The sequence below is a fragment of the Gavialis gangeticus genome, unplaced genomic scaffold (assembly GCF_001723915.1).
Source record: "Gavialis gangeticus isolate Ggan-Ray unplaced genomic scaffold, GavGan_comp1, whole genome shotgun sequence".
Taxonomy (NCBI): Eukaryota; Metazoa; Chordata; order Crocodylia; family Gavialidae; genus Gavialis; species Gavialis gangeticus.
Window position 1 is genome coordinate 47,671,117 of NW_017728997.1, and position 27,916 is coordinate 47,699,032.

General features: G+C 51.1%; 3 protein-coding genes across 5 annotated transcripts in view; 2 read left to right on the forward strand and 1 right to left on the reverse strand.

Moving 5' to 3' along the window:
- GMPPB (GDP-mannose pyrophosphorylase B) overlaps positions 1-2,391 on the forward strand; it is a gene marked incomplete at its 5' end in the record, with an annotated part of 9,789 nt that extends 7,398 nt beyond the window's left edge. Inside the window, 2 exons of the mRNA XM_019504624.1 lie at positions 1,123-1,305; positions 1,755-2,391. Coding sequence (XP_019360169.1) covers positions 1,123-1,305; positions 1,755-1,886 — 315 coding nt within the window. The remainder of the gene's footprint in view (positions 1-1,122; positions 1,306-1,754) is intronic.
- A 148-nt stretch (positions 2,392-2,539) lies between these two features.
- The window catches only part of RNF123 (ring finger protein 123), a 145,547-nt gene continuing 120,170 nt past the window's right edge, over positions 2,540-27,916 (reverse strand). For all 3 annotated transcript variants that reach the window (XM_019505163.1, XM_019505164.1, XM_019505162.1), the window contains 4 exons: positions 10,431-10,573; positions 8,290-8,384; positions 4,037-4,122; positions 2,540-3,665 (listed from right to left, as the gene is read on the reverse strand). In XM_019505163.1, the coding sequence (XP_019360708.1) occupies positions 3,566-3,665; positions 4,037-4,122; positions 8,290-8,384; positions 10,431-10,573 (424 nt within the window). In that variant the 3' untranslated portion in view covers positions 2,540-3,565. The remainder of the gene's footprint in view (positions 3,666-4,036; positions 4,123-8,289; positions 8,385-10,430; positions 10,574-27,916) is intronic.
- On the forward strand, positions 14,698-19,097 carry AMIGO3 (adhesion molecule with Ig like domain 3). Its single transcript, XM_019505165.1, has one exon. It carries the CDS (start codon positions 16,758-16,760, stop codon positions 18,279-18,281), a length of 1,524 nt encoding a protein of 507 aa, XP_019360710.1. The 5' UTR covers positions 14,698-16,757; the 3' UTR covers positions 18,282-19,097.

Consider the following 27,916-nt stretch of genomic DNA (forward strand, 5'->3'; position numbering starts at 1 on the left):
TGTGTGTGTCTTTCTGTGGGCATCTGGGCAGTCTTGTAAAAGCTGAGACAAGAGTGGCTTTTGACCTGATAACTGGGGGTTAGCTCCAGTGTGGACAGAGAAGGATACTGGTTGTCCATACCAGCGTAGTGATGCTGGGATGGAGGCAGTCCCCAGAGGATCTCCAGTGCACAATTCTGCATGACTAGGTGGGTTCAGCAGTAGGTCCCATGTACTGTCCAAATGAGGCTGCATCCTGGCTTTATGCATCAAAACTAGCTTTGTCTCTGTATTTTCCAGGTCCTGTTGCCCTCGTATCTTGTGTGCTCTTTTATGCAGTTGCATAGTTCGTAGCAGATCTCTGCTAAAGTGCACAGTTTCTGCTGGGTTCCTTTCCCCTGATAGCTTGTAACACTGTAAACCCAAGCCCAACCCCTCAGGATGAGCAGGCAGTTACTCTGAATGGCTGAGCATGCTGGGCAAGGGGCAGGTGCAGCACAGAGTAGAACACGCCTGTGCTGCTCTCAGCCAGCTATGTACAAGCTGGCATACCTAATCCATCATGTGCATGCAGCACTGCACGAAGGGATGTGTCTGCCTAAGGATGATCTGGGCATGCTTGAAGGGAAGGTGGGAGCCTAGGGCTAAGCTTCCCCACCACTTGTGGACCCTTGTGCCTATCTGCAACATTTCATGTGGTACTTCTCTCTTTTTGCCTGACAGTTGGTGGCAAGTTAATCATTCTGGATGCTTGCCCTGCAGGGGCTGTCCCCTAGCTGGCAAGCCTTCAGCTCTGTTCAGAGGAGAACCCATCCAGTAAGCCTGTTGTGGCTGGCTCAGTCTAGCTCAGGGTATAGGTGTATTCAGGGCTAAGAAGTGGGGCAGGGGGGTCCTCTTTAGCATGATGATACAGACTTTTTAAAGGGCAAAATGCCACCCCAGTGGTTACCTCTGCTCAGCCAATCTCTTGCCTTAACTATCAGCTCTACCATGCAGAGAAACAGGGCTAGGGCTAGGGCTAGGTTGTATTGTTATGAGAACAGAACATTAATTCCCTCAGCAGTACAGGCAGTCAGTTACTGTGGGGAAGAGGCTGAAGAGTGATGGGGGAACCTGACAGCATCTGCCTCTCTGCCCTTCCAGGACCCTACTGCCAAGATTGGCATGAACTGCACTATTGGCCCCAATGTTACCATTGGGGCAGGAGTGGTGGTGGAGGATGGGGTGCGCATCAAGCGCTGCACGATCTTGAAAGGCTCCCAAATTTGCTCCCACTCCTGGCTAGAGTCCTGCATTGTTGGCTGGAGGTCTTCCGTGGGCCAGTGGGTAAGTACTTGTGTAGGTTGACTTATGCCAACAGAAGGGGCTGGCCCTGGCAGGAAGCCAGGTAGTGAGTGGGTTCACTTGCCTGACCTCTTCCTGCTGGTTCAACTGGCAGTACAAGGGCAACTCAACAGGAGGAGTTGTGCAGGAAGCACAGTGGCCAGATAAGAGTGCACTGGTCTTTTTGCCATTAGCCATATTCTTAGTGAGGACCTGGCCTCTTCTCACGAAAGCTTTAAATACAAGTGAGTTTGGTACCCCGGGGAGGGGCAGCCTGGCATCATTCTTGACCCAAGAGTACCTGCATTGCTAAAGATAGTCGTCTTTTGCATGGCAGTGCAGTTGCTGTCCCCCAGCTCAGTGGTGGTGACTGGCTGCAATCTACAGTAGACTGCCTCTGCTCTGAAAGCAGCACTGTGCTGGATGCATGACCACTGCCCTGTCTTGGTTAGGTGCGCATGGAGAATGTGACAGTGCTGGGTGAGGACGTCATCGTCAATGATGAGCTCTACCTCAATGGGGCCAGCGTGCTGCCTCACAAGTCCATCTCTGAATCTGTGCCAGAGCCACGCATCATCATGTAACATCCCTGGAGTCCTTGCTGCTGTGCCAGAACAATCTGAGATTGCCAAGGACTCTCCAGGCCAGTGCACTGGCTGGATTAAATATTTACAGCTCCTTGACTGAACGACTAACCCTTCATTTCTGGCACAGCCCTGTAAAGGACCATTCTCTGACTAGGAACCACGCATGCTGGGAGCTCTCCACCGCTGCAGCCTTCAGTGGGCAGGGCCAGGCAGGCAGCTGTCAGCACCCACCCCAGGCTGTACCTTGTCCCCTCCCCGCTGCAGGACTGGAGCCATAGGCAGTCAGGTTAAAGGAAGCAGAAAAATACCAGGAAGCAGGAGCACTTGCTTGTTTACAGCCGTGAAATATGGATGATGCTGGGTTAATGGTATAGGCCTGGCTCATACTACTGCTTTGTACTGCTTGCAGCACCTTGGGCAGGGTGCCCTGTCATGTAGGTGGAGTAACAGAGCTCTTTTTTAAGTGGAACAATACCAAATGCACTTACAGCCTAACAAGTGATGGTATGGCTCTGGTGTAGGCTTCTTTCTGCTGCTGTTCCTGTGCCCCTGAGGTAAGGAGACTATGCTATCCTGCAGGAGCAGCTGGATGTCAAGTTCCTTCATATTCCATGGCAGTGCCATGAAGCAGTAGCTTGTTTGCAGCTATATACAGAAGAATAATAATTTAATGCTCCATTCCATAGACATAGTGCCCCACCTTAGGGGCAAGTCAAACACAGTACAGATGCACATAACTTAAAGATCCCTACCATGGCTTAGTGCCTGGAATGAGGCTTGCCACACATCACATGCTATTGCTTATTACATGTCACACACACACCACACAGCCCATAGCACTAAGCACCACTGCAACTGAGCCCTAGGTCTGCGCCAGCAGGAACAAGATCTCCTCTGTTTCCTAGACAAAGCTTCCAATAACAGCACGGGACAAAACCAGTCTGCCTGCTGAATCTTTATAGCCTGGGGGCTGGGAAGCTGAGGCTGCTGGTAGAAGGCTCTCACCTTGGACTACAGGATGATGGCACCTCTGCTTCTCACAGAAACAATGACAAATGAGATGCTGAACTCAGCCCTATCCTGTCAGGCCCAGAACAACTGGATTAGTAATGACTATGACCTCTACCCCCCAGCAACAACACCCGAGGCCCATTCTTTCCTCCCCTTTGCCCAGATGCCATTGCCTTGGCATGTTTGCTACCTGGAGTTACCTGCTAGCATTTAAGATCTACCAACTCAAACAGGCAATTTCACCTACAAATGGTAATGGCAGCAGGACAGATGGCTGGAGAAGCAGGAGGAAACCAGACTCCAGCCTTTGGAGGTTGAATTGGGATTAACCCTGCCTAGTTTAGACCTAGCCCCTGGGGTGGCTAGAGCTCTTGCTTTATAGAACAGGCATCCTGAGGAGGGAGGCCCTTATTTCTGATTAGACTACCAGAGGAAGCTGGAAGCCATAGACCTGGCTCACAGTCCCACCTCTGTAAAGAGCCTACTAGCAGGAGAAGGAAAGCAGGCACTGTGCTAGGCACAGGGCAGTGACTGGGCCTGGGTACAGTAGCCCCTTGGCAACATTAGAGCTTATAAATAAACCAAAGCTGGGCAGTTGAGCCCTTCGGTTAAGTGAAGTGAAAGGGCCCCCGAGGATCTGGCAGGCCCTGCAGCAGAGCCACATGCTAGGAGCTGGCTGGTTTAGTGAAGTCGTCTACACCTGTGATGGTGGCCTTGCAAAAGAAGCAGTCCTTGTTGTTCATCAGGTGCTGGTTAATGCAGGCTCTAGAGAGACAAAGCACAAGCTGTCAGGGAGCAGTGTTGAGCCCCTCATTCCACCCAGATTGTTCCTTGGATGCTTCAGGACAGATCCCGATTCTAGTGTCTGCAGTATGCGTTTGGCAACTGGCACGAGCAAGTGCAGGCCAAAACAGGTTCTGCACTGGGCACCAAAGCCTTAGCTCAACAAAGAATATCCAAGAACTGCAGGTTTCCCAAAGGGTGTGGGTCTGGAGTCTCCAGCCTCAGGGCACTTGCACAGGGAGAACAGATGCTGTGGGCAACTGGAAGTGCCCAGGGAAGACTACTAGAGCTGCCATATGCTCTTAGCTGATCTGGCTATACGGAGCCATTAGGGGTATGATGGGATTACTTACTTGCAGGATTTGTGGGTACATGGCCTGAAGACAGCAGAGATGGGGTGTGCATAGCAGATAGGACACAGATCCTCTTCACTGGTAGGCTGCAGAGGCAAATTAGAAGTGGTCAAAATGGAGGAAGCACCAGGGTATCAGCTCTGTGCATGCCATGGCAAGCAGCTTGAGCCATTCTCATCATGAGTGCTGGTGATCCTGTTCCTTTCTTGCCCCAGTTTCTTGGCCATGTACCCAGCATACCTCCCTGGAAGTGGTCATTGGGCATGGGCAGATCTAGGATTTTGAAATGGACAGTACAGATGGTGTGGCACATCATTATCAGGGACCCAGGTTTTCCATTTGCCACAAAAACATGGATTTTCTCATTTAAAGAATTTACCCATGAGTTTCCCCTTGCAGGCTGGCAGAGCTCCAGCCTGCAGGGGGCTGCTTGGGTCTGGCGAGGGGGGGAGTATGTGACAGCGAGGCAGAGGCGGAGAGCAGCTCCAGCAGGTCCTTCCAGGTAAGGTGGGAGGGCAGAACCAGGGGTAAGGGGCACTGTGAGGGCTGTGGCTTGGGAGTGACGGGCAAAGGCACTGGCATATCAGGTCTGTTCAGCGCCACAAAGCAGCAGCAGGCGGGACAGCTGCAGCTGGACCCATGCATTCTGATAAACGAAGGGGCAGGGGAAGCTCTGATTTTCTGTGATTGAAAAACCAAAATCAAACACCAAAATGTATAGGTATTTAGAATTAATTTTATGATAATGATTGAGGCACTAGTAGGCTTCCAAATTGCTTTAAAATTGTAAATATATCAATAAAACATTGTGTTCAGCTGAAACCTATATACATATAGTGGTGTTTCATTTTAATCACAGAAAAACATGGATCTGGATGTTTTTTAAATTAGAATTTGGGATTTTTATCAGAATTTGCAATATTTAAACAAAGAAAACCAGGATCCTTGATCATCACATATAACACAACGCATTTTTATCCAGTTGAAGAGAAACTGCAAGCCTTACTAATATGCTAGGGGGTTAGCACTATATTTTTCAATTTAAGATCAAAGCAAAAACAAATATAACTACTGGAATGTGCAGTGATTTGTTAGATTATATATGAAGTTTAGAAAAGTCAAGAGTCAAAAGAGAGTGTGTCATCAGTCATTCTGGTTAAATGCATGTCTATTATTCAGATTCATTAAATAAAATCTAACCTTGAACATCTTGACAGTGCCTCCAATACTTCACTGAGTTATTTCTACACCAGAGCTAACATTACCACATGTAAATTAAGGTTTTTAGCTAAAGCTAAAAACAGTCTGTAGGGATGTGAAATAGCAGAGATGTTACCAGGAACTGCTAAGAGACTGCAAAACTGCAGAAGAAAGGTTAGTTTGAATAGTGGAACTTCAAGACCATTAAAAAGGATAAAGGGTCATTAATACCCGTGGAGTGGAGAAAAAATAACTGGAATCCAGGAGAGGATAATGAGCCATGAATCACAGAATCAGAAGTAGACCCAAGGAACCAGAAACCACCCCTTGCCTGAGGCAGGATCCTCCCGATCCAAACCATCACATACAATCTATAATTTAGTCTCTACAAAAGACCACCATCAACGCTGACACAACACAGACCTAACACCCTAACCCAGTGAGTGGTTCCCAAACTGGGTGATGACCCCGAATGGGGTTGCAGAAACAACAGATGGGGTTACGAGAAATAAAATCACTTTAATCCAGGTGTGGGCAAAATATGGCCTGCAGGCCAGATCCAGCCCATCAGGCAATTTCATCTGGCCTGGAAGGCACCCACCAACTACTTGTACCCTCCCAACCTACATGCTTTGCTTCTGACCTCGGGCAGAAGGGCCCAGCCCAGCCAGCTTGCATATTTTGGGCAGGGCTGCAGCTGCTATTGCTGCAGCTGCTGCGGGACCTGCTCAGCTTCCCTGGCATCCTGCTCGCTCTGGGCACCAGGTAAGGAAGTGGCAGGGGCAGGCAGAGGGGAAGGTGCAGCTGGACAGGGGCAGGGAGCATGGGGTTGGGGTTGGTGGCAGTACGAAGCCTGCGTCCAGGGGAGCAGCAGGACAGCAGAGCTCAGGTGAGCAGGATATGGATGTGAGGGAGGGCAAGGAGGCATGGGGACCCCTCACACACTCTCCCCCCCATGGAACACAGCCACCATTGTCAGCAGCAGCAGGCACTTGTGGCCTGCATAGGCACTGCGGCCTTGCAGTGTGTGGCTCCAGCTAGTGCCACACATGGCAAGGAGTACAGCCAGGCCTGCCTGTCTCATTACACAGGGCTCATTGCACAGGGTTCCCGGCAGTGCACTTGCAGCTCCTGGCACTTGTACACCACCGGGGGAAGCCCCACACAATGGAACCAGCTTCCTTCCCCCACCCCCTGCTATGCAAGTCCCTGGAATCTGCAGCAAGTGGAAGGGAGCCCAACCCCTTGCTTCCCAGTGGAGTTCCAGGACTCGTATGGCAGGGGGCAGGGAAGGCAGCCGGCAACATTGCACAGGGCTTCCCCCAGTGGTAAGCAAGTGCTGGGAGCTGCCTGTGCACCACAGGGAGCCCTGCACGAGGTGAGCCGGCCTGGCTGCGCTCCTTGCCACCATGTGCGGCACTGGGCGGAGCTGTGTGCTGCCCGGTGGCAGTGCCTGTGCAGGCCATGAGCACCTGCTGCCTGCTGCTGTGGTTGACAGCAGGGGCTGTGTGCTATGTGTGGGGGGTTCCTCCCAACCTCCCCTTTCCTCACATCCCACAAACCCCACACATGTACACCCTGCCCCCACAACCCCCCTGCCCTATACACCCTGCCCCCATACTCTATTGCCCTGTGCCACTATGGCAGCCAAGGTAAGGCACGGCAGCAACAGCAGCATGGAGTTGTGCCCCGTACTGCTGTCAGGAGGACAGGGGGCACCTCACCTTGGCGAACATGGCACAGCAGGACAGGGAGCCCCATGCCCGCAGTGTTGGCCCGCATTTCCTTCCCCATGCTCACAGACTCCTCTTTGGTTGTGCCTCCCTCTGGGGGCAGGACAGCTGGCCTCTACGCTCCACTCCAGTCACAGCAGCTGCTGCCTCCCACAGGTTCCAGCCTGGGCTCACACGCTACTGGGGGGTGGCAGGGGCTGTGGGCCCTGGGGCACGTGGGGAGGTGGGGGATGCGAGATAGGAGTGAGGAGCCATGCTGACAAAATGGGGTCATGCAGGGCTCTCTCTAAGCTATGCGGTGTGCATGGCCATGCAGACAAACTTGTGCCACGCTGCCAGGCAAGCCTGCATGGCTGCGCGCACCACGCTGCCAGGTAATCCTGCATGGCTGTGCGCACAGTGCAGCTTAAGAGAGAACACGGGTCATGCTGTGGAAATGGGATCATAAATGTGGTCATGCTGAGGAAAAGTTTGGGAAGCACTGCCCTAACCTGCAACAGATAAAGAAGTGGAATCAGGGCAGCCAACATCCTGCTTCTATAAAATGTTGTCAATACATGCAGTCAAGTGACTCAGCACTGCCAGGATAGAAGTGCCACTGCCTCTCCCAGGCACTTGGTTTTAAAGTTTGGGTGGAGCAGGAATGCACAAGTTCATCCCCCTTGATCTGCCCATCTGCAAGCAGAGAGCAGAAGCAGAGCACAAACCCAGACCACTGCTTTGGGTAGTTTCTTCCCCCAACCCTGTTAAGCCAGTGTAGCAGCAGGACAACAGGTTTTCAATCAGATTCTGTGTCCAGATCCAGGTGGATGGCACCATCCAACTCCAGAGAACCTAAACTGCTACAGATCCCAGTTGCTCCTTACAGTCTGGTCTTGGGCCAAGGTGTGCCTGGTGCAGGACTGGGGTTATTTGTATAGCCAAGGCATGTCCCTCACCTCCCCAGTACCACCCATACCTCCCAACAGGCCACTTAACCCCAACCCCACCACTGTGTGCACAGTAATCCTGGTTTACAGCTGCCTAGCAGAGCAGTTGGTGCATCTAGCATTCTATACAGTGATGTACCTCAACCCATAGCAGCGTACTGGCAACACTGCTAGTCAGGCTGTGCAACATGCCAAAACAAACATGGCAGGTGGAGCCAGCATGAGACAGCAAGTAGTGACTCCTTCCTCAGCAAGCTATAGGGAAGACACTTTCCCCTCCAGAACAGGTGCTGGTTGTCAGGTTAGGGCTGGTCTCTGTGATAGATACTGGAACATCCAAGTGCTAGCCGAATAACAAGGCAAGGAGCATGCTCCTGGCTGAAGGACTCACCAGTATGGCAGCAGCTGCCTGCTTGGACTCTTCATTTAGGTGGTTCAGCATCTGATCCACCTTGGCCAGTTCCTCTGGGCTGATGTAGTCTGTGTCTGTAGAAAGAAGATCATGTGGTGAGGGAGTAGGCTGTGACAGCCCACTGAGGGCCCGAGTACTAAGGCTGGCCTTGAGGACAGATGGTTTTTGCAAAAGACACAGCATCAGATCAGGGTCGTACACTGGGTGGGACAGCAGCTGAAGGTGCAGTGGGAATGCAAGACTATGCAGAGATGTTGACCAGGAGCCATTAAACTATAAACATGTTGGCTTGATAGCAGTAACCAAGGAGCATACCTGCCAAGCTGCCCTGTATGGTCTGGAGCATGGCCCCAACACAGAATCCACCAGGTGAGCCAAGGTTCCAGCTTTCAGCTCTTCTAGTGTTAAAAGCAGAGAGAAGCAGACAAGGACAAGCACTTGAAGATCGGAGCTAGCCCCTGAACACTTGTCTGCACTTTGAATACCAGAGGACTTTATACCTGTTTGCAACTTTGTCTCCAGCCAATAACCCACCCCAGTGACACAATGACCTGCAGCTGCTGGGCAGAGCCCAGGTGTACACCCCTGCAAGGAGCAGACATGCCTTCTACAGTGTCTAGGGCCTTCCAGATGCCAGTATCAGGAAGCTGCTCAAGTAGGCCTTCCTGGAGCTCCAGCCAGAAGGCTGCTGGCACATACCATACCAGTTGAGCATTGGTCTCCTACAGCACAAGCCAGGACTTCAGGCAATATGGAGACATGGAACAACTCCACTGTCACCTCTTTCCTCCAGCACAGACTGAAGACTGGAGGGACTACAATGCAGGCCAGCTGGTAAAGCCCTTTTACTTCTCTCCATTTTTCCCAGGTACTTTCAAGTGTGAAAAGTTCAAGCCATGGTTTGCCAGCACAGTTAGCACTGGGCCCTGGGCATACCCACTGCTGGTGCCTTTAGGGCAAGCTCTGTCCACCTGTCTGCGAAGGGCCTGAGAGAGAAGATCCAGGCTGACTGGATAAAAAAAAGAGTGGTTTTCTGCAAGTCCACTGCACAATCATGCCTCCCACTTTTCTCTGTCCCTTTAGTTCAGACTGTTGCAGCTCGTGCCCCTGGGTCACCACGGAAATGGCCACAGCTGGCTGTTTTTAAGGACAGTTTCTGTGACACTAAAGACAGCTCATTCCCAGCCTCAGCTCTGCTGTCCTCTCCTTGAGGCTGATGAAGGGCAAGCCCAGCTCTGTAGTGCTGCAGTTATATTTAGACACATTTACTTCCTCTATGAGGGACAACTCCATTTTGGCTACAGGCCAGAACATATGGGTGAGCAGCTCCTGATAGCACCCATCCCCCCACCATGCTGCAGGTAAGGGAGTGACTCAGATTTCAGTTGAGGATTTAATGGGCTGCTATGGGACTTTGTCTCTGTCAAACCTGTATGTCTTTGAAAACAAATGGAGGCTGCAAAATCCAGCTATAAAAAGCCACCCATTACAAATGTCTTGTCTTAGAGGGGGCAAAGCCAGGCCAAGAGCTGGCCCAGCCCCACCCTGCAGCTGGTGGGACAAGGGCTTGTCTCCACACAGGCCCCTCCAGGTACATATTGCACATAGTGCTGCCTTGCCTCCCTCTCAGCCTTCCCCCCTCTCCTACTCCCAGCAAAGGAGCTGCTTGCACCCAAGCAGATCTGAGCCTAAGCAGCCAGCATGGCAGCTACCAGTAGTGCCAGATCCTAGGCCAGTCTCTTGGGACTCTGCTGCATCAGCCTGGTAGACTCTCTTGGCCATAGATAGTATAGCCGCTTGTTCTGGCAAAGGAGCCTGCTGTGAGCAAAAGGGCAGTGAAGGGGCCCAAGGCACATCTCTGCTCTGTTCTTAAATGCCTCATAGACAAGCCAGGTCCCCAGGATATGCATCTCCAAAGCAGGGAAATGGACAATCCCAGAAAGGTAAGACAAGGAGAGATTTGGGCAGGGCTGCAGCCTTGCCAGTGGACCACTCCTGTCCTCCCCACAGAGGAAGCTGGAGTTAACCTGGTCAAACAACACCAACAGTGCAGCCCCACTGGTCCCCTGCCTTCTCCTTGCCTTGCCCAGCTCTCACTGGCATATGTCATAGACACTTACAGTTGTGCAGGGAGAAATGTCTCTTGTCTGCTGAGGATGGTGCAGCTGCCAGTACTGATGGCTCTGCATGGCCAAGCAAGTATTGGATGGAGCGCAGCTGGAAGCAGGGGTCTGCCAGAAGCACAGCCGTCGCCCGCTCAGCCCTGTAAAGAGACGCACACATTAGTCAGACTCCACATTTCCCCTGGACAAGGTCAATGCTTCACTATCACTAGTGTTTTTAGTGCCAGATGTTCCCATGCAAACGGTACAGAGCCGCACCAAGTTTTGGGGCTGCAGGCAGGGCTGGGGATAACCTCCAGTGCCAAGTCAATTCAGAACAGGTAAACCAGGACACAGTTTCAGCTGTGCAGGGATTTATGGGAGAACAATGGCCCACCCTAACAATGTGGCCAGTGCTCCCAGGAACCCAAACACAGCCCTGGAGCACCTGAGCCACTGCTTTCTGTGAAGGGCAAGCAGATTCCAAGAGCCACACTTCTCAGTCATGGAGCCTGCTCACGTGCCTCTGCTGGTCCCTGGAATGAACTTGCGTGCTATGGATAAATGGATTCATGTTTTCTCTCCTCTTGCCTTCAAAGTCGTCGCTGCCACTCCATCTCAAAGCCACTGTATAGGAGGCAGCTATCTGGGAGTGTCAAAAGAAAGTGGCTCTGGCAAGTCCTTCTGCAGGATCCTGCCTTTACAAGCACGGATCATCAATTTGTACAGTCATTGCCATTTCCACTTGGTCCCTTACCTGGGTGGCCTGAAAGAATACAGCAGCAGCAGAAACAGACAAAAATCAATTTCTGAACTAAAGCAGTCTCCTTTGGGAGGGAGTCATAGAGAGGATAACCTCTTTCTGCTATAGAGATGGCTCAGCAGTCCCTGAGCTGGCACCACTCAAGCAAATGGGAACATAGGCAAGCCACCTCCCCAGCAGTGCCTAGGGACTGGTAGCAGGGCTGGACAGATGACAGTATGACATGGGCTGCACAAAGTTAAGCCAGCTCTTACTGACATGATCCACTCAGCAATATACTCCTGGCCCTGGCACAAGAAACACATGAACCTTGGGTGGGGCAGCCCATAATGCATTGAGTCAGCAATACATGCCTTGCAATCACATTCAGCGCTGGCCCAGAATGGCTGTATTGCCCCCACTGCCCTCAGCCCTTTGCAGTTCATTCTAAGGCCAGCTCTTGCTGGCCATTTCTATGTGGCAACATTACTAGATATTGCTCCTATCCAAAGAGCCAGTTCAAGCTCTGTAGTTCAGCAGAGACTAGGTGCGTCTGCAGTGGGAGACAAGGAGGGCAGCCAAGATCACCAGGTTTATAAACACCTTCCTGTTCTATCCTCCTGGCTCTGGATGAAGGAGGTGAGGGGAATGATGGTGATCTCCAAAGGGTGCAAAGGCAAGGCTCTGTGGCAAGTCCCAGTACAGCAGCTCTGTAACAGTTCAAGGTCACACACTCAGGAGACCTGATCCATCTTCCCACACTAGCCTCTGGGCTGCAAAGCCTTCCACAAAGTAGCAGTATGGAGGCCTTTCCTCCTCCACTCCTGCCGTCTGACCCTGAGCCAAGATTACACAGCAGAGCTTGTCTCACAACAGCTACAACCCTGGCTTGGGCTCTCCTGGAGCGACAGCAAACACGGGTCACTGTTGCACAACCCAGAAGATGCTGGGCCAATTAAACACATTGCTGGCTGTATTTTAATCCGTAAGTCTTACTTTGGAGAGCACCTTCCTCCCCATCCATGCAAGCAGGGCTAAACCCTAGATGAGGCCAAAAGAGCAGCAGTAGATCTGCAGCTGCACTTGGCACAGGTAGTGCTAGGCATCACACTGAATCCACTACACATAGTGCCTCTGGTAGCAATCCTGAGAAACAAGCTGCTGGAAAGGTACGTGAAAGGGCTCTGCAGTTCCACTGCCTGTCCTAACTAGAGTCCCAAATGTAAGCACACAAGGGCACTACTAAGGCTTTATTAGCACATCCCCTGGGTCTAGCCCAGCCAGAGGTGGGCTGGGAGGCCTATGGCAGGCAGGAGGAGGGAGCCAAAACACAGGTATGTCTCTTGCATGTAAACACACACACTTAAAACCAAATACTACCCCTCTCCATTCATGCTAGCACAGAATGCCAAGGGCAGTTAGCCTGAACCAGACCATAGCTACAGCAGTATTGGGATACCCCTTTCAAATGTCAGAGCACTAACACAAAGCTCAGTGGGGTTACAGGGTCACTCTGCTCAGCTCACAGGCTCCATGCAAGTCCAGATTACACATGCTTAGTTTAAAGGCTAGGAGACTGAGGCCCTCCCTCTCCTCTTAGGCTGGGAGCTTTCCACCCTGTGAACCCAGCTCCAACTACTTAAATGTTTCCTAGGTTTTGGCTCAGCACAACAGCCCCCTGCAAGAGGGGACGAGGCCTACAGGAGTCTGGGGGCATCTCAAGATCCTGCTCAGAACCCTGGATGCAAACAAGCTCCTGTTGCTAGTCCCTGCTAGCCTGGCACTTGCCTGAGCATCTGTCTCCTTGCAGATAGGTCAGTCGTCAAACTACCTCCAAAAGGGTGCAACACTTCTTGCTCTCCCCCAACATGCCTAGAGATGCTGGGGAGTCAGCTCTGGCCAGGTCCCTCTGGCACCTGACAGCAAGAAAAGCATGGCTGTCTGAACAGACCTGTGTGGTAAATTCTTGCCCACTGTGGTTCAACTCAAGAGGATAAGGGAAGTGATGTCCATTGTGACAGGAGGGACACCACCCAGGACAGCTCACATCAGAAGAGTGGCTGCAGGATTACTGTGCGTGGAACACAGGATACCAGCCCATTCAGTGAGAAGTCAGCCAAGATGCTGCAAAGGCCACTGCCTGCCTCTGACAGGAACAAACCCATGCTTCCTCCCTCCAAAAGCAGCTTTTGCCCACTGGACTGCTCCCACCACCACCTTCCCTTCCCCTCCTTCCCCCTTCCTCAGTTGTTTCTTTCATGCCAAGATTCAGATTTGTATTCTAGCCTTCTGCCCTGTCCCAAGGAGTGCTGCATCTTCCTTGGGCTGAGAACCTACGTTAACCTTTCTTCTAGACCTGGTGTCCTGCCATCTTAGTAACACGGAGCAGGATTTCCTTAGATCCAAGGACCTAGGAAAGGAAGACCTCTGGCCCCACACCTGCCTGTGCAGCTCAACCATCACCTGTGACAGCATGGTCTGAACAGAAGCCAAACAGGAGACTCTTCAGCTTCCCAGGAATGGAAGTCCTGTCTCAGTGTCCTCCCTTCATGACAAAAGGGGATCTGTCTCATGCACTTAAAAACATCATGTCCCTGTATCAATCCACAGGCTGGACTGGGCTTTCAACCATGTCCAAAAAGCCCTCCGGGCATGAACAGCAGAGCCCACTGTCAGTGCCACATCTATCCCCTGGTCTTTTGATGACAGGAGAGCCACCACTTGGAGACAAGATGACACAGGATGCATATCTGCCAGTTGTGGGAGGACCACTTGCAGTTCTGCTTCCTTCCCTGCGAGTGCTCTCACGCAGATACGGGCTCAGCTCCAACGCCCAGGGGGCCTGGCAGACCGAAAGACTCAGATGGGGAAGGGCTCTGCCAGTTGCATGAGGGGGTCCCCAGAAAGGAGGCTTATCAGGAACTGGGATGGGGGAGGGGTTATCAGGCCAGGTCTTCATCCCTCTGGCAGAACTAGTAAATAGGGGACCAGAGTCTCCTCAAGACAGACTGCTCTACAGAGCTTCATTCACTGCACAGCACTCCATGTCATGGAGCCAAGTGTAAAGGCTGCCCTCTCACTGGGGAGCAGACAGTTAACAGTCATCTGTACACAGCAGCTACAGCAGCAAAAATTAGACATTTGCTGCCCTAATGGAAACCAATTACCCAGCTCTGATTTCCACTTCCCTTCGATAAAGTAGCCCAATCTTTTGGCTAATGGCACTGCTGCACATCCTTCACTGCCTTGCCATCCCTGCCCCAGCCCCAGCTAACACCCTATATGCATGGCTGGTGACCATCACCAGCAGGAAATCCATGCGTGTTCCACAGAGGCTGAATACCATATGCTCCCCTGGTCAAAACCCAAACAAACCTGCCCTGAGTGTCCCACTCTTCCTTTTGCTTTCCTATCAGAGACTGGAGCTGCCCTGTGGGCTAGCAGCATGGTCACAGCGCTGACTTGGCAGCATAACCTGAGGGAAGCCCTGATGGCTGAAGCACACAGGGGTGGTAGACAAGTCCTCCTGCCAATTCCAAGTGAGACCCACAGTGACTGACCAGAGTGGGATGCAAGCTCAAGAAATTAAAATGCCCCAACCAAGTTGACGTGCAAAATGTGAGCCCTGAACAACAAGCCCCTCTTGTCATTGCCTTACCCCTAGATAAAACTGGAAGCAGAAAGGCTAGAAGGAAAGCACCCTGGATGGAGGCAGATGGATCAATGCAGCTGATGGGAAGAGAACAGGCAGTTGATCAGATGAACTAGTCACCAGCCTTCTACCCAGTTCAAAGGAACAAAACCCTCAGGGGCGGCTGGAAAGCAGCTTCTGTAGGATCTACATGTGGCTCTGGAGTGCCCCAATAGCACTGCAGCAGAGACACACTGCCATGAATGAGGACAGTCTCATCTGTTCCCTTGCTCTGGCATCCATGTGAAATAGTGAAGAGGGAAATCCTGGCTGCTACTGTCCAGCTTCACGGACAGAAGCCGCGGGCCAATAGCTTTTCCTGCCCTGGTATGGCATTCCCTGGCACTGACAGCATAGAAAGGATTGTCCAAAGCTGCCTGTGAACAATCAAGGGAATGAAGAGCTGAATCCCATGCACCACATTGAGACTATGCTGGTGCTAGACACCAAAGGAAATACACACACCTCAGCTCTACCTGGCTCCTACGCTTCCCAAGAGAGGGCAACTAAGGCTAAAGAACTAACTACGGGGCCAATGTCCCCCATAGGTTATCTCCAACTTGGGGAAGTCACTGTAAAACTCTGAAATGGAAAGGATACCTTCCCCTCTCAGGGCAAAGGCCAAGCCATGGACCTGGCACCAGGACCTCTGGGTCCATGTTCACAGTCTTGCAGCTGTCATGCTGTGGGACTTTGGGCAAATCCTTCCCTCATCTTAGCCCCCTTGTACTCTCTGAAGCATTTTAGACTATGAAGTTTCTAGGGCAGAGAATCCTGGGAAGAGACCTGACACAAACGCTGATACGTACCAAGCATTATTCACCAGGAAAGGCTGCAACTGGATTCTAACCACAGGGCCCAAGGGGAAGCAGCAGGATTGCCCTAAGCCTTCTTTCTGCTTTCACCTTGGAAATGTGGTGAAACAGAATGCTGCAATTACTGTGAAGGCTCAGAAGCCAAGTCCCCCGTGCATGGCTATGTGGGGTCACTCTGCCCACTAGTGGCACAACCACAAAACAACATGCCATTCAAAAATTTCCTCTCTAGGGCCCTTCAACAGTACACCACTCCCTACTCCGCGGACCAATCAGATTGCTCCTGACCCACAAAGCTCCGCCTTCAGTGCTCACAGGCAGCTTGTAAATAGAGGTAGGAGGAAAGGGGAAGTGTTTGCACACAAGCGCACTGGGAGATGAGACATGGGTGAAGGAATGGGTCCGTGTGCTGCACTCTGGAAATGACACTGCAAAGGAAAAGCTTCCCTTTGGCCATCGCTGACCCTCTCTCACTTCTCTGTGCTTAGACTACAGAGAACTAGAGTTGGGCTACTACCTGGAGCTTCCTCTGGGACTGATGCGTTGGAATGGTACTGTCGCAGTCATGAGCTGAGCACTCTGGGCTACAAGTACACCCAGCACTCAGAAGCAGAAGTCAGATGCTATCTTCAGAGAGCAGGAGCACAATCTTCAAACTACAGTCTGGATCTCAGTTCAGAGAAACAGACATGCCAGAACTACACTGATGCCAGACACCAGAATGCGTCTGTCACTCCGCACACTATTGGCAGGAGTCACAGGAACAACTGGATCTCAGGTACAGTACAGAACTGCTTAAGTCACTGAAAAGATAGACAGAGCTATGTTTTTCTTTTAACTCTTTCCAAACCTCAGACCCTCTGCTAGGATTTGTTTCCTGCCTGATTATCCTGAACTAACTTACAGATTCTGCTTGGCGTGGAGCAGCTTCTGAAAATGCCCTGCTACTAGCAGTGGGTACTTGGCACCTAGCAGGGAGTGATGCTGAGCGACCAGTCCTTCTAATACTGAATAGAAAGACTCCTTTTGACCTCTTAGCTCAGTGATAACCAAACTCCAAAGTACCGGATGCATAGGGAGGTTCCTTCTCTCACACAATGACTACACGGTATTCTCTCTGGAAACATCTAGGAAAGCTGCTGATGGTCTTAGAACTGTGTGTTCAAGGCATCATGACAAATACTTCACCCCCACCCCCTAGATGCCCCAGTGTCTGCATCTGCACCTCCGATCTCTTGAGCTGTACTAGGCAGAATCTCCAGCAGGTACCTCTAACGCTGCCTCCCACAGCAATCACCTTGGATCTCAGCCACAATGTCCTCTTCCAGCTTCACGATCACTGGCTGGCTTCCCTGCCACGGCTCCAGGCCCTCCGCATCAGTCACAACCAGATTAAAGAGCTTTTTCCAAAGACCTTCCACAATGCCACTTACTTGAGACACCTGGACATATCCTCCAATTACTTGCATGCTGTGGAGAGATATTACTTTGATGTGTTGGTAAACCTGGAAGAGCTTCTAATTTATGACAACTGGATCATACAGGTAGATGAAAAAGCCTTTGCCAGGCTAAGCAGCTTGCAGAAGCTCTACTTGAGCTGGAACAACTTAACCAAGTTCCCCTTTCAATCCATGCAAGGATTCAGTCACCCCAAACTCAGGACACTGGACCTCTCCTCCAATAATCTGAGCAGCATTCCCATTGATGAGATTATGGCCTTGCCCGTGTCCATTAAAAATGGCTTGTATCTTCACAACAACCCAGTGAAGTGCAACTGTGCACTCTATCAGATGTTCCAGCAATGGAAGCAGCGAGGCTTCAGCTCCGTGCAGGACTTCCTCGAGGAGCATACATGCAGGGCCTTTGACAGTGTGGCCCGGTCCTTAGTCAGATTCCTCAAGTACACCATAATTTTTGAGAACTGTTCCTTGAGAAAAGGATATCTTGGTGCACCAGAGGTGAATCTCAGAGTGCTCGTGGAAAAGCCCCTGCTGATGGACTGTAACACAAGTGTGCATGACCCCTCCGCCACCTACATGTGGATCTCACCTCACCATGAACCCATCACACACCCTGGGAACAGTAATCGTACCCTTGAAGTTTACCACAATGGAAGTTTAAAGATCACAGCAGCCAAGCCATGGCATTCTGGGGTGTATATATGCATAGCTATAAGCAAGCACTACAACCTCAACAAAACCCATGAGGTCAACGTAACAGTTCACTACCCTAAGCTGGATGGGGAATCCTTCAATACAGGCCTCACCACCCTCCTGGGGTGTGTAGTCAGCCTGGTGCTAGTTTTCATGTACCTGTACCTCACTCCATGCTGCTGCTTCAGATGCTGCAAAAGGTCTGCTACCCTGAGTCCTCCCCAGGAATGCAGTGCCCAGTCCTCGATTCTGAGCACCACACCACCAGCCACAGAGGGACCCAGCCGCAAGATCAGCACCCACAAGCATGTGGTGTTCCTAGAGCCCATCAAGGAGGTACAAAATGGCAAGATCCAGCTGGCAGTCAGCGAAGATTTCCCAGATACCAAGAACCCCAAAATCCTGCAGCTCAAGTCAGACTCTGAATCCATTGGTTCCATCTTCTCCGACACCCCCATCATGTCATAGGTAGGGACCAACTGGATTTGATGCCGCTGCCCACCGCTTTGACAGGCAGAATGCAGGACCCAGCAGCCACTTCACAGGTAGAGTGCAGTGGCTCCCCCATCACTTCTGATTGACTGAGGGCTCCTAATGGCCCTGTCCCTTGCCACTGCTTGGCTGTGAGGGCTGTCCATCATACAACTCTACCCCCCGCCTTGCTGCTGATTGGTGGAGAGGGACGGGGCAACATAACAGGCAGACTTCACAGCCAATCACTGGTGAGGGGTGGGGGGAAGGTGGCAGCCATCATGCTAGCAGCCCTTTGATGGGCAGTCCCCCCTCCCCTTACTCATTTTTCGTAAATATTCTTTTTCTTCCCCCTGCAGATTTCGCATGCATTGCCCACCTCCATGGGCAAATGCCAGATTTTGCAAAATCTGCAAAATCTATGGTATCGTGATTTCAGTATGTCCCTAGTCATAGGAGGTAGGAGGCCTGGAAGCAGAGATGGGGGGCAGTTTTGCAGGATATGGAAATTTGGGGCATCAGTAGTGGTCCCCACTGCAAGCAGAAGGGGCATGATGTAGCGGTGGGGTCTGCCACCCAGAAGAGGCCAGGTTTTTTCAGTTAATATCCAAGGATGGACTGTGGTGTATTTTCAATCTCCAGCTACATCTAAGAATCACCACATTCTTAAACAGAAGGCCAATGATGATCTGAGATCTGCTCAATCTGTGACTGCACAGTCTAATGGCCCATGCCTCAACTCACTGTTTGAACTGAACCAAGTCATTTTCAGTACAGATCTAGCTTTTATTTGATTAAATGCTTTTTGAAGAATCTCAGCTGACTGCAGCCTGTTCTGTGACAGACACACATGACAGTAAAAAGTATCCTGTGCTCCACTAAATTTCTGGCAATGGAACAGAGATAATTTCTTCTGGTGGCCATTAATAGGTCGAGAGAAACCAGTCAGGGAACTCCTGCCTTTTCTGGCTAGCTCTGAAACTGACCTTCAGAAGGTTAACATGCCAGCTAGCTCTTAGCCCTATAAATTTACTGCTACAGAGAACTGCAGCAATGACATTAACTAGCCAACTCTTCCACCGGATTCAACCCTAATCCTCCTCCTTTTCCCTACACAGCCTGTTTTTCCCTCTAATATTGGGCATAGAAAAACATGAAAGAACCATCCATTCTTGGCTGACCCCAGGACTTACTGGACTACACACTGCTGGAAAAGCACTCTCCTCGAGAAAGACAAACCTGCCCTTTGCATGTGCACGGACAGTAGGATAAGTGCCAGAAACTATCCTCTAGATCCTAGTGCTTAAAATATGTTAACAAACAGCTTTAATTACAAAGCCATGCATGTCATTCATTTGGCCCAGCCCACTGGGCTTCTTTCCTAGATACATTTGTCCCCAGCAGTAGGTATCCACACTGCTATGCTAAAATTCTGCTACCTCCGGACAGCACAAATGATGTTGGCTTGTTACCTGGGAGGGCAGGGGGAGGGAGTGAGAGAGTTGTGAAAGCAGCAAGATCCATTCCCAACAGCTGAAGTGATGCAGTCTTGTGCACGGAAAGCTAGGGCTCTGGTGGAGAGCAAGAACGATTCTCTCCAGGGTATATGGTGATGATGTCTACTGTGAATAAATTAGCTCACTGTTATCCCCTTTAAGCAGGTATACACAAGTTTAGATAAGTAATGCCTCCCATCTGTGTGTTTGTAAGGGGGATGTCAGTGAGATATTCATTAGACAAAGTCATTTAGCTAGGTAAACAATACCTTATTTTCTCTTCCGATACACACAAGTAGCCTGCAAGTAGTATATTTCAGGAATGTATTCGATAGCTGTGCATAGCACAACAATTATGACCCAAACCCATATTGCTGAGAGTTTCCCCAAGCAACTGAGGACCATCACTTCCTAAGTGTGCCATCTCTCTTGCCTGCTTCTCCTTGAGAAGGGCAGATCTGCTGCTAGGGCACACTGGGGAGCTGGCTCTTTCAGCAGTAATTTAATAAGTGTACTGATAATTGTGACTAATCCATTCCCATCTGCCATAAATTCTCTTGTTACCTTTGGATTAAAAAAATATTTTCTTCTCTAACCTCAAGTTCGTCTGCGTGTTTCTCTGCCCTTGTATGGGACATAGGGCAGTGCCTGTCCAGTCTGTTCTCAAGTGCTGTTTTCAAGAAACCCTCTCCCCTCCCTCCTCTCTGCTGCCCTATGAACCAGGAACATGCTGGAGGAACTTTATGTTTGTGTTGACCCCAGTACAGGTGGGGTCACCAACTCCTTGCAACCACCTCAGTATTTGGCTCAATGTCTACATTAAGGTCACAATGAAAGAGGAGTACTTCAGTGACTGGGATTGAAATTTGCAAAGCTAGAGCTATTAGACACTTGGCATCCTGTAAGAGCACCATGTTAGCACATATAACCAGCAGGACAGAGCTCCAAAGTAGTAGGATGAGGGGCAGGAAAACAATACAAGAGGGTTGATCCAGAATAGGAAGCAGTCTTTTCCTAATTAAGGTCTGCAGAGCACTGTTCAGATGCTGCATGCAATGGCACAGGATACCAAGCTGTCTGGGAAGCTGAATGCCCCTGCCAAGAGACTCCATAGTCAGGCACAGTTTGCAAAAGAGCAGAGCCCTCCCAGCTAACTCTGGCTTGTGCCCTACAGCAGTGGTTTGCAACCTTTTTAAGTAGATCACCTTTGGCATTTAAAAGCAACCCAAGATCTACCGTGTGCCACTGCCAACCCCTGTCCAGCAGGTAAGTCAGTGGAGAGGGAAGGAGGGGGCAGATCAAAGCAGAGGGAGAAAAATATTATTTGGGGGCATGCCTCCCCAGCAGGTAAATTCCACCCAGCTGGGGCCCTACTCAACTTACCCCTGCTCCTGCCTCTGTGGCACTGTCCCACACCACAGGGCCTCGATCTAGCCCCTGCCTCTTCCCTCCCCCATGGACTGACCTGCTGGGCTGGGGTGCATGCATGCGGGCATTCAGCCCTCCACCCCAGGCCTGGATCGACTCCAAGAGGCTCTGAGATCTACTGCAAAAGGCTCTGAGATCTAACGGTGGATTGAGATCCACTGGTTGGTAACCACTGCTCTACATCATTATGTGAAGGGCAGCTTGATTCTAATGTGGAGACAGAGCCAAAGTAGCAGACGAGTGAGGTGGCTCTGGCTGAAGCTCCTGTCAGCATTTTCAAGCCCCTGGGAGTGGAAGGGTATTTAGAACTAACAGGAGGGATGAGGAGAGACTGGAGATGCAAGGTCCTGCTCTGCCTGGTGGACAACATGGACTCTGGGAAACAGTGGGAGCACACACTTCTTTCTACTCCCACAATCCTTCTTCAGGCCACTGACAGACATGAGAAAAACCCCCAAAACAGCATTTTACTTTCAGCTCAGTGTGCTCCTGCACTGAGCGCAACACATGCCCAGAAGAGGAACCACCCCAGTTTGACTCAGCTCACCCAGCATATGTATAGATCGTGCACTTCAGCAGGGCTTTTTGGTGCTTCTATCTAACAGCCGATTCAATTGGCTATTAGATAAAATGCCAAAAAGTTGATGAAGTGCATGATCTATATAGACACTGGAGAGTTGGGTCAAACTGAAGCAGTTCCTCTTCCGGTAAAGCACATTCCCACGCCAAATCTGTCAACGGCCTCGGTCTCCAGCAATCCTCCTTCAGCCTCAGAAGAATCCAACATACATACCTTGCTTCTCTTCTCCAGTCCTGCACACATGCTATGTCAACGTCAAACATTTTTGCTCATCAACTTGCTCACCCAGTGGTTGGAGATCACCCACCAAGCAGCGGATGCCCTCTGTGTTAGCACTTGGCTCCAGCTAACCAGTATCTCAATCACTGGGCTTAGCATCATTCTGGAAGGCTTTGAACCTGCCAATTGCTAACCTGGGGGTGGCTGAAATTGTATTAATAGAGAGTTCTGTCATTGGTCCTGCTCCCCTGACTTTTCTCAAAACAAGCACCTGTCAATAAGTCACATCCCCTGCTAAGTTTTAGACTTCTCTGCAGCACTCGCACACCCCAGCAGGGTGAAGCACCTGCAGGCAGCTGAACATGCATGGCCTTTCCCAACTACCCACCCACCAGCACTTACGCTGGTCACACCAGCAGCAGCAGTGCCATAAACTATTGGGTAACCACAGCACAGCACAGCACAGCACCGCACCGCACAGCAGGCTGTCTGTTAGGGGAGAGAGGCACTTCTCCAGCTCAAGCAGAACAGAGTTGAGAGCAGGAAATTCATTCGAGAGGTTCAGAAATGCAACCTTTCTCCGCAGCAAGAAACTGGCTGCACTGGCCAGTAACTACACAATGGGCTCAGGCCAAGAAAGCCACACCTCTAAGCTCTGAGCCACTTTTTTCTGGGCTTGTACTGCCCTGTGGAGAGGCAAATCTTGCTCTATAAGAGAGACAAGAATAGAGTGGGCACATAGGATACAGATTTGCTGTGCTATGTTCAGGAAGTCCAAGAGGGAGTGCAGAGCAACAAAAATGATTATGGGCTTGGGAAGCAAGGCTTATGAGGAAAGGCTGAAAGAGCTAGGGCTATTTAGTCTGAAGAAGAGAAGATGGAGGAGGGATTTGATAAGTCTTTAAATAACTGAAAGGTGATTACAGAGAGGATGATGATGATGATGAGCTTTTCTCTGTGGCTGTAGGGGACAGGACTAGGAGCGATGGCTTCAAGCTTCAGCAGGGGAAATTTGGATTGGAGGTTAGTAGGAATTTTCTGACTGTGTGTGTGGTCAAACATTGGAACAGGCTATCTAGAAAAACTGGAATCTCCATCCCTGGAAGTTTTCAAGAGCAGCTGGACAGGCAATTGGCTGGGATGGATTAGTCAGGGATGACTGCCTTGAAAAGGCGGTTGGGCTTGATGACCTCATAAGGTCCCTTCCAGTCCTAATTTCCCATTACCTTAATATTTACCTGGCAGCAAGGAGGTATGAGTTCCTTTCCCAGTATTCTCTAGCCCCATGTGCACTGGAGACACACACCTAAGGACATACCCATGCAAGATCCCTGATAACAGAGTTGGAGTTGTGGCTATACCATGCTGGCTCCTTGCATAATGGAAGAACACATTAGCAGACCCCAAATGCCAAAGATGCAGAAGTACATAGCCAGGGCCACTGCTTACTCCACCATTCAACCAGATAACATCAAAGCAAGCAGGTACCTTTCCAACCTTCCCCCAAGGAGCAACCTCCACAAATCCAACCATTTCACACACAGGTAGGGGCCTACTACAGTTTGTATGGACATACCCAAGCTAGGTGCAAACAAGCAAACATAGGTCAGGTTCTGCATGGAAATTGGTATTGTATCAGCAAAAAACCCACCTAGAAAACTGGATGACTACTCTGGCAGCCTGCTCATGTCAAGTCTAGGCTGCTATGCATATGTTGCTAGCTATGCCCCAGATAGCCAAGGTGTTTCTTCCTGAGATGCAAATTGCCAGGGCTTGCAGGGGTAGATAACAGGAGCTGGGGGCAGATGAGCAGACCCTGCCCACCTGCTTACTATCCCCCTCCCCCAAGGAGACAGCAGCCCATGGTTGACGTAGCAGTTCACTCCCAGAAAGACAAAGACCTCACAGGTAGCAGTTGGAGCTGGTCTTGATACAAAGAAAGGTCACCTTTGTATCAAGGTAGCAAAGGGGAAGATTGAGTTTACCCATCTACCACACCCCAGAGCTTGGCAGGACACAAGGGTTCATCTGTCTAGTCCTACTACTAGCAAACAACCATAATACCCTTGCTCAGGGGTGGGCAAAATACAGCCCATGAACCAGATCTGGCCCACCAAGGAATTTTGTCTGGCCTGCGGCAGGTCCCTTAGTCCCACCCAGCCCAGTGGGCAGCCCAGGCCATGGTGCATGCTGCCAGTCTCGCCACCCCTGGGCAAGCAGCAGGGCTGGGGCAGCACAATGGCCGGACTCACTTCCCAGCAGCAGTGGCTCCTTCTGGCTGCTGCCGCTGGACCTAGTCCTGCTGGCCAGGCGTTCTGGCCCGTCTGTTCTGTACCCAGTGCTGGGGATGGGACCCATGTGGTGCAAGGTGCACAGCCAGACAGATAGGATGGGGCTGCAGGAGGGCAAGGAGTTGTGTCCAGGAGTGGAATGGGTGGTTGGGGCTGAGATCACAGGACAGGATGGTGATAGTGCGGGACCAGGGCCTGGGGCAGAGCCACAATCCATTACCTGCATATCTCTGTGATGTGCACTGGTTCCGTGGGCAGGGGCATGCTGGGAGCAGATTGCGGCTCTGCCCTGGTTCCTGGCCACATGCTGTCACTCCCCAAGATCCCAGACCTGGCCTCACCCACCCATTCCACTTCTGGACGCAGCTCCCTGCCCGCCTGGGGCCCCACTCCATTTGCCTGGCCACGTACCCTGCCTGAGCAAGTCTCCATGGAGACCCTGGGATCATAGGGCAGTGACAGCATGGGGCCAGGGCCCAGGGCAGAGCCACAATCCATTCCCCACATGGCCCTGCCCACAGAATTGATGCCCATCGCAGGTGAGTGAGGAGTGGTCCAGGGCTCTTTCCCCGACCCCGGCCCTGCACTGTCACTGCCCCACAATCCCAGCCCAGGCCCCACCTACCTATCCAGCTCCCAGATACAGGTTCCCACCCGCAGCCCATCCCAACTATCCAGCCCAGCACGGAGCAGAGCCACTTAGGGAGTTTTGGTGAGCTGCGGGGGGCCCTATCTGTTCACATTAGTAGCCTGCTATCTCTGCCCAATAGGCTTGTCCAAACACACCACAGACATCTGTCTTTGATGCTAGGGAGAAAACACAAAAGAACCTAGAGAAATTTGCTGTGCTGCCAGAGGCTCCCAGTTCCAGCCTTCTTACTAGTAACAGCAACAAGCCCCAGGGCTCTGTTGCAGCAAAAACAATGGCTGAACACAAGCAAGTGGTACAGAGCACCTCAGGAGCAGCCCTGACAACTCATTTCTGCTGCACACAGTGAAGGAGAACTTACAAGCCAGTGCAGGAATTGCAGAGTAAGGCTCAATTCCCAGACTGGAAGACAGGCATGCATTTCATTGTGCAGGTTCCTTCACACCTAGCTATAGCACTGCAAAGGGCTTCCTGAAAAATACTTCCACATGAAGTTGGGCTAGGCAGAGAGTCCATTTCCCAAAGGGCCCATACACACCTTTCCACCCCAACTGGCAATTAGCCCTTAGGCCAGCACAGCTCTGCATCTAAGTAAGTGGTTCCTAATTGTGGACTGGCACCTGAACAGGCACTGTTGGTATCTGATGGTTGACCATGATCACCCTGGGCTACAGCAGTAGTCCAAGAAGAGATGCTAGCAACCACCACTGCACAGCACAGAAAGGACACAGCACTCTAAGGAGGTACGCTGCCATCTGCTCTTGGAGTGGAGTTGGCACCCCGTTGTTGTTGCTGGGGTCACAAAGCTGTCCCTTCACTGTACCTCCAGATGCACCCTATTTAAGGGGACAGCTGGTTGTTTCAACACACCCCTGGCTCCAGTCATCCCCATGCTTTTAGGAGACACTTACAGGACTGCCTTCATGGCTTCAGTTTCCTGCTAGTAACTTATACTTTTAAACATGGAGCATAGCACCCCATCTACTTCAGTAACAAACTGCCTCTCAGCCCTGCCAGGAGCTGGGGAGAACTGGCTTCTTATGACAGACAACTACTGACACAGGGATGTGTGCTGTGACTTGGTCAAGGCCACAGTGAATTTATGGCTGACCCAGAAATAAAACACAGGCTCCAGACTCCTGTGCCAATACCTTAAATCATAAGCTTCCCACATGCAGTGCAACAAAAAACAGCGGTAGAAAGCTGGGTGCTTAGTAGGTGAACGGCTGCACCACATAGGGCTTCCAAACCTAATTAAATAGAGGGAAAACTCCCTAGATAGGGTTGCTGGAGCCAGAGTACAGATGGCAGGCTTCAGAACTCAGGCACTCGGGAAATAAGATGCCAGGGGAGAAGCCACAAAAGCTCTGGGAAGCATTCACCTAGAGGTAGCCTCTACTGGACTGCTTCCTCACTGCTCCTTGCTGGGTTTAGCTCCGAACCTGGTACGCTCCCTAATATTTAGAGCGTCTAAACAACAAGCCAGCAACAGACAGCTTGGCCCAGGCTCAAATCTTATCAGGGCATTGAATGGAGTTTTTGATCTGTGAATGGACAGTAAGACGAGAGCTCTCTTCTCAGATTTTTATCAGGCGTTCAAGTTAAATTAGCAACAAAGAAGGAACACTGCCTCCCTCTCCCCAGTGGCAAAATCACGCTTCTTGCCACCCCAGTCACCTATGAAGTCAAGCAGGTCAGGCCTTCTCTTCATACAGGAAACAAAGCAGTTTATGATTGCTTCAGTTACACACCCCGCTCCAGGCCATCCATCTGTCCAAGCCCCTCAGTTCACTATTCTGTGTCCTCTTTAGCCTTTCAGACCAGCAGCTGTGCTCAACATAAGGCAACGTGCTGATGGCACAGTGCTGGATGCGTCTCTAGAGCTGTGGTACTTACCTTTTGACCTCACAGGCCAAAAGAGTGATGCAGGGCTGGTCCACAGGCTGGAATGAACCCCATGTTGCCTTCACCCAGCCCTGTGCCACCTTGCATGTTCCTTCTAGCACACAGTGCCATGGCCTGCTGGGCTCCCCATAGATCCCTGGGGGCCCCATGGGCCAGATGACAGGGCACTAGGGGCTGGATCTGTTGCACACCTCTGATCTAGAGGATTTCTTACCTGTCCCATTTCTAACTGGACTGGGACTCCCTGCATTAAGCTATCTCAGGGATCCTGGTCTGCTGGGGAAGGCAACTGTTAGCTGAGGTGAGCACCAACATCATTCTAGTCCAATGTAAGCATTATCATCACAAAGCACTCCCCATGAACCGGATGAGTGGCATAGGGCCAGTCCATAGGCCAGATCCAGTATGGGGCTGGGTACATGGGTTCAGTCTGTGGGTGTGACCCAACATGTCAGCCACACCAGATCTGGTTGCGAAGCAACCCTGCATGTTGGCACAACCCAGCACTCGGGATCATGTTATCTGGCTTACAGGGTTCTCCATGGGCTGGATGACATGGCCCTGTGGGCTCGATCTGGCCCAGAGGCTGGATGTTGAGCACCACCGGCCTAGGAGGAAAACTACAGAGGGACACACTAGCCCCAGTTACTGCCTGGAAAGATGAGTCACAGCTGGCAATCCCTCTTTATCAAGGGAGTGGGGCTGATCACTACTGCCCACCTATTCCAGGCTAAAATTGGGCATCCCTTCCAGGCTTGATCAGCTGCATACACATGAAAAAACAGTGCTGTGGCTGCTGCGATTCCAGCCAACTGGAAGCCCAAATGTTAGCAGGATCTACAGGAGTGAACCTTGCATTGCACTGCCTCTCAAGCCACTGCAGGAGAAGAGAACAATTCAAAAGCACAAACGCTCAGTAAAGTCTTTCAGATCTTTTTTCAGGGCTGCTAACAAAACCATGTAAAATAGCTGTGGCAAAACATGGAATCACTTGTAAATTCAGCCCTTTTCACAGTGCTAGAATGTCAGTGAAAACACATGGTTACTGGGATATTCTTCTAATA

Excerpts from the sequence above, each read along its gene's own strand:
- AMIGO3 (XM_019505165.1), top strand. The coding sequence starts at position 16,758 with ATGACTACACGGTATTCTCTCTGGAAACATCTAGGAAAGCTGCTGATG.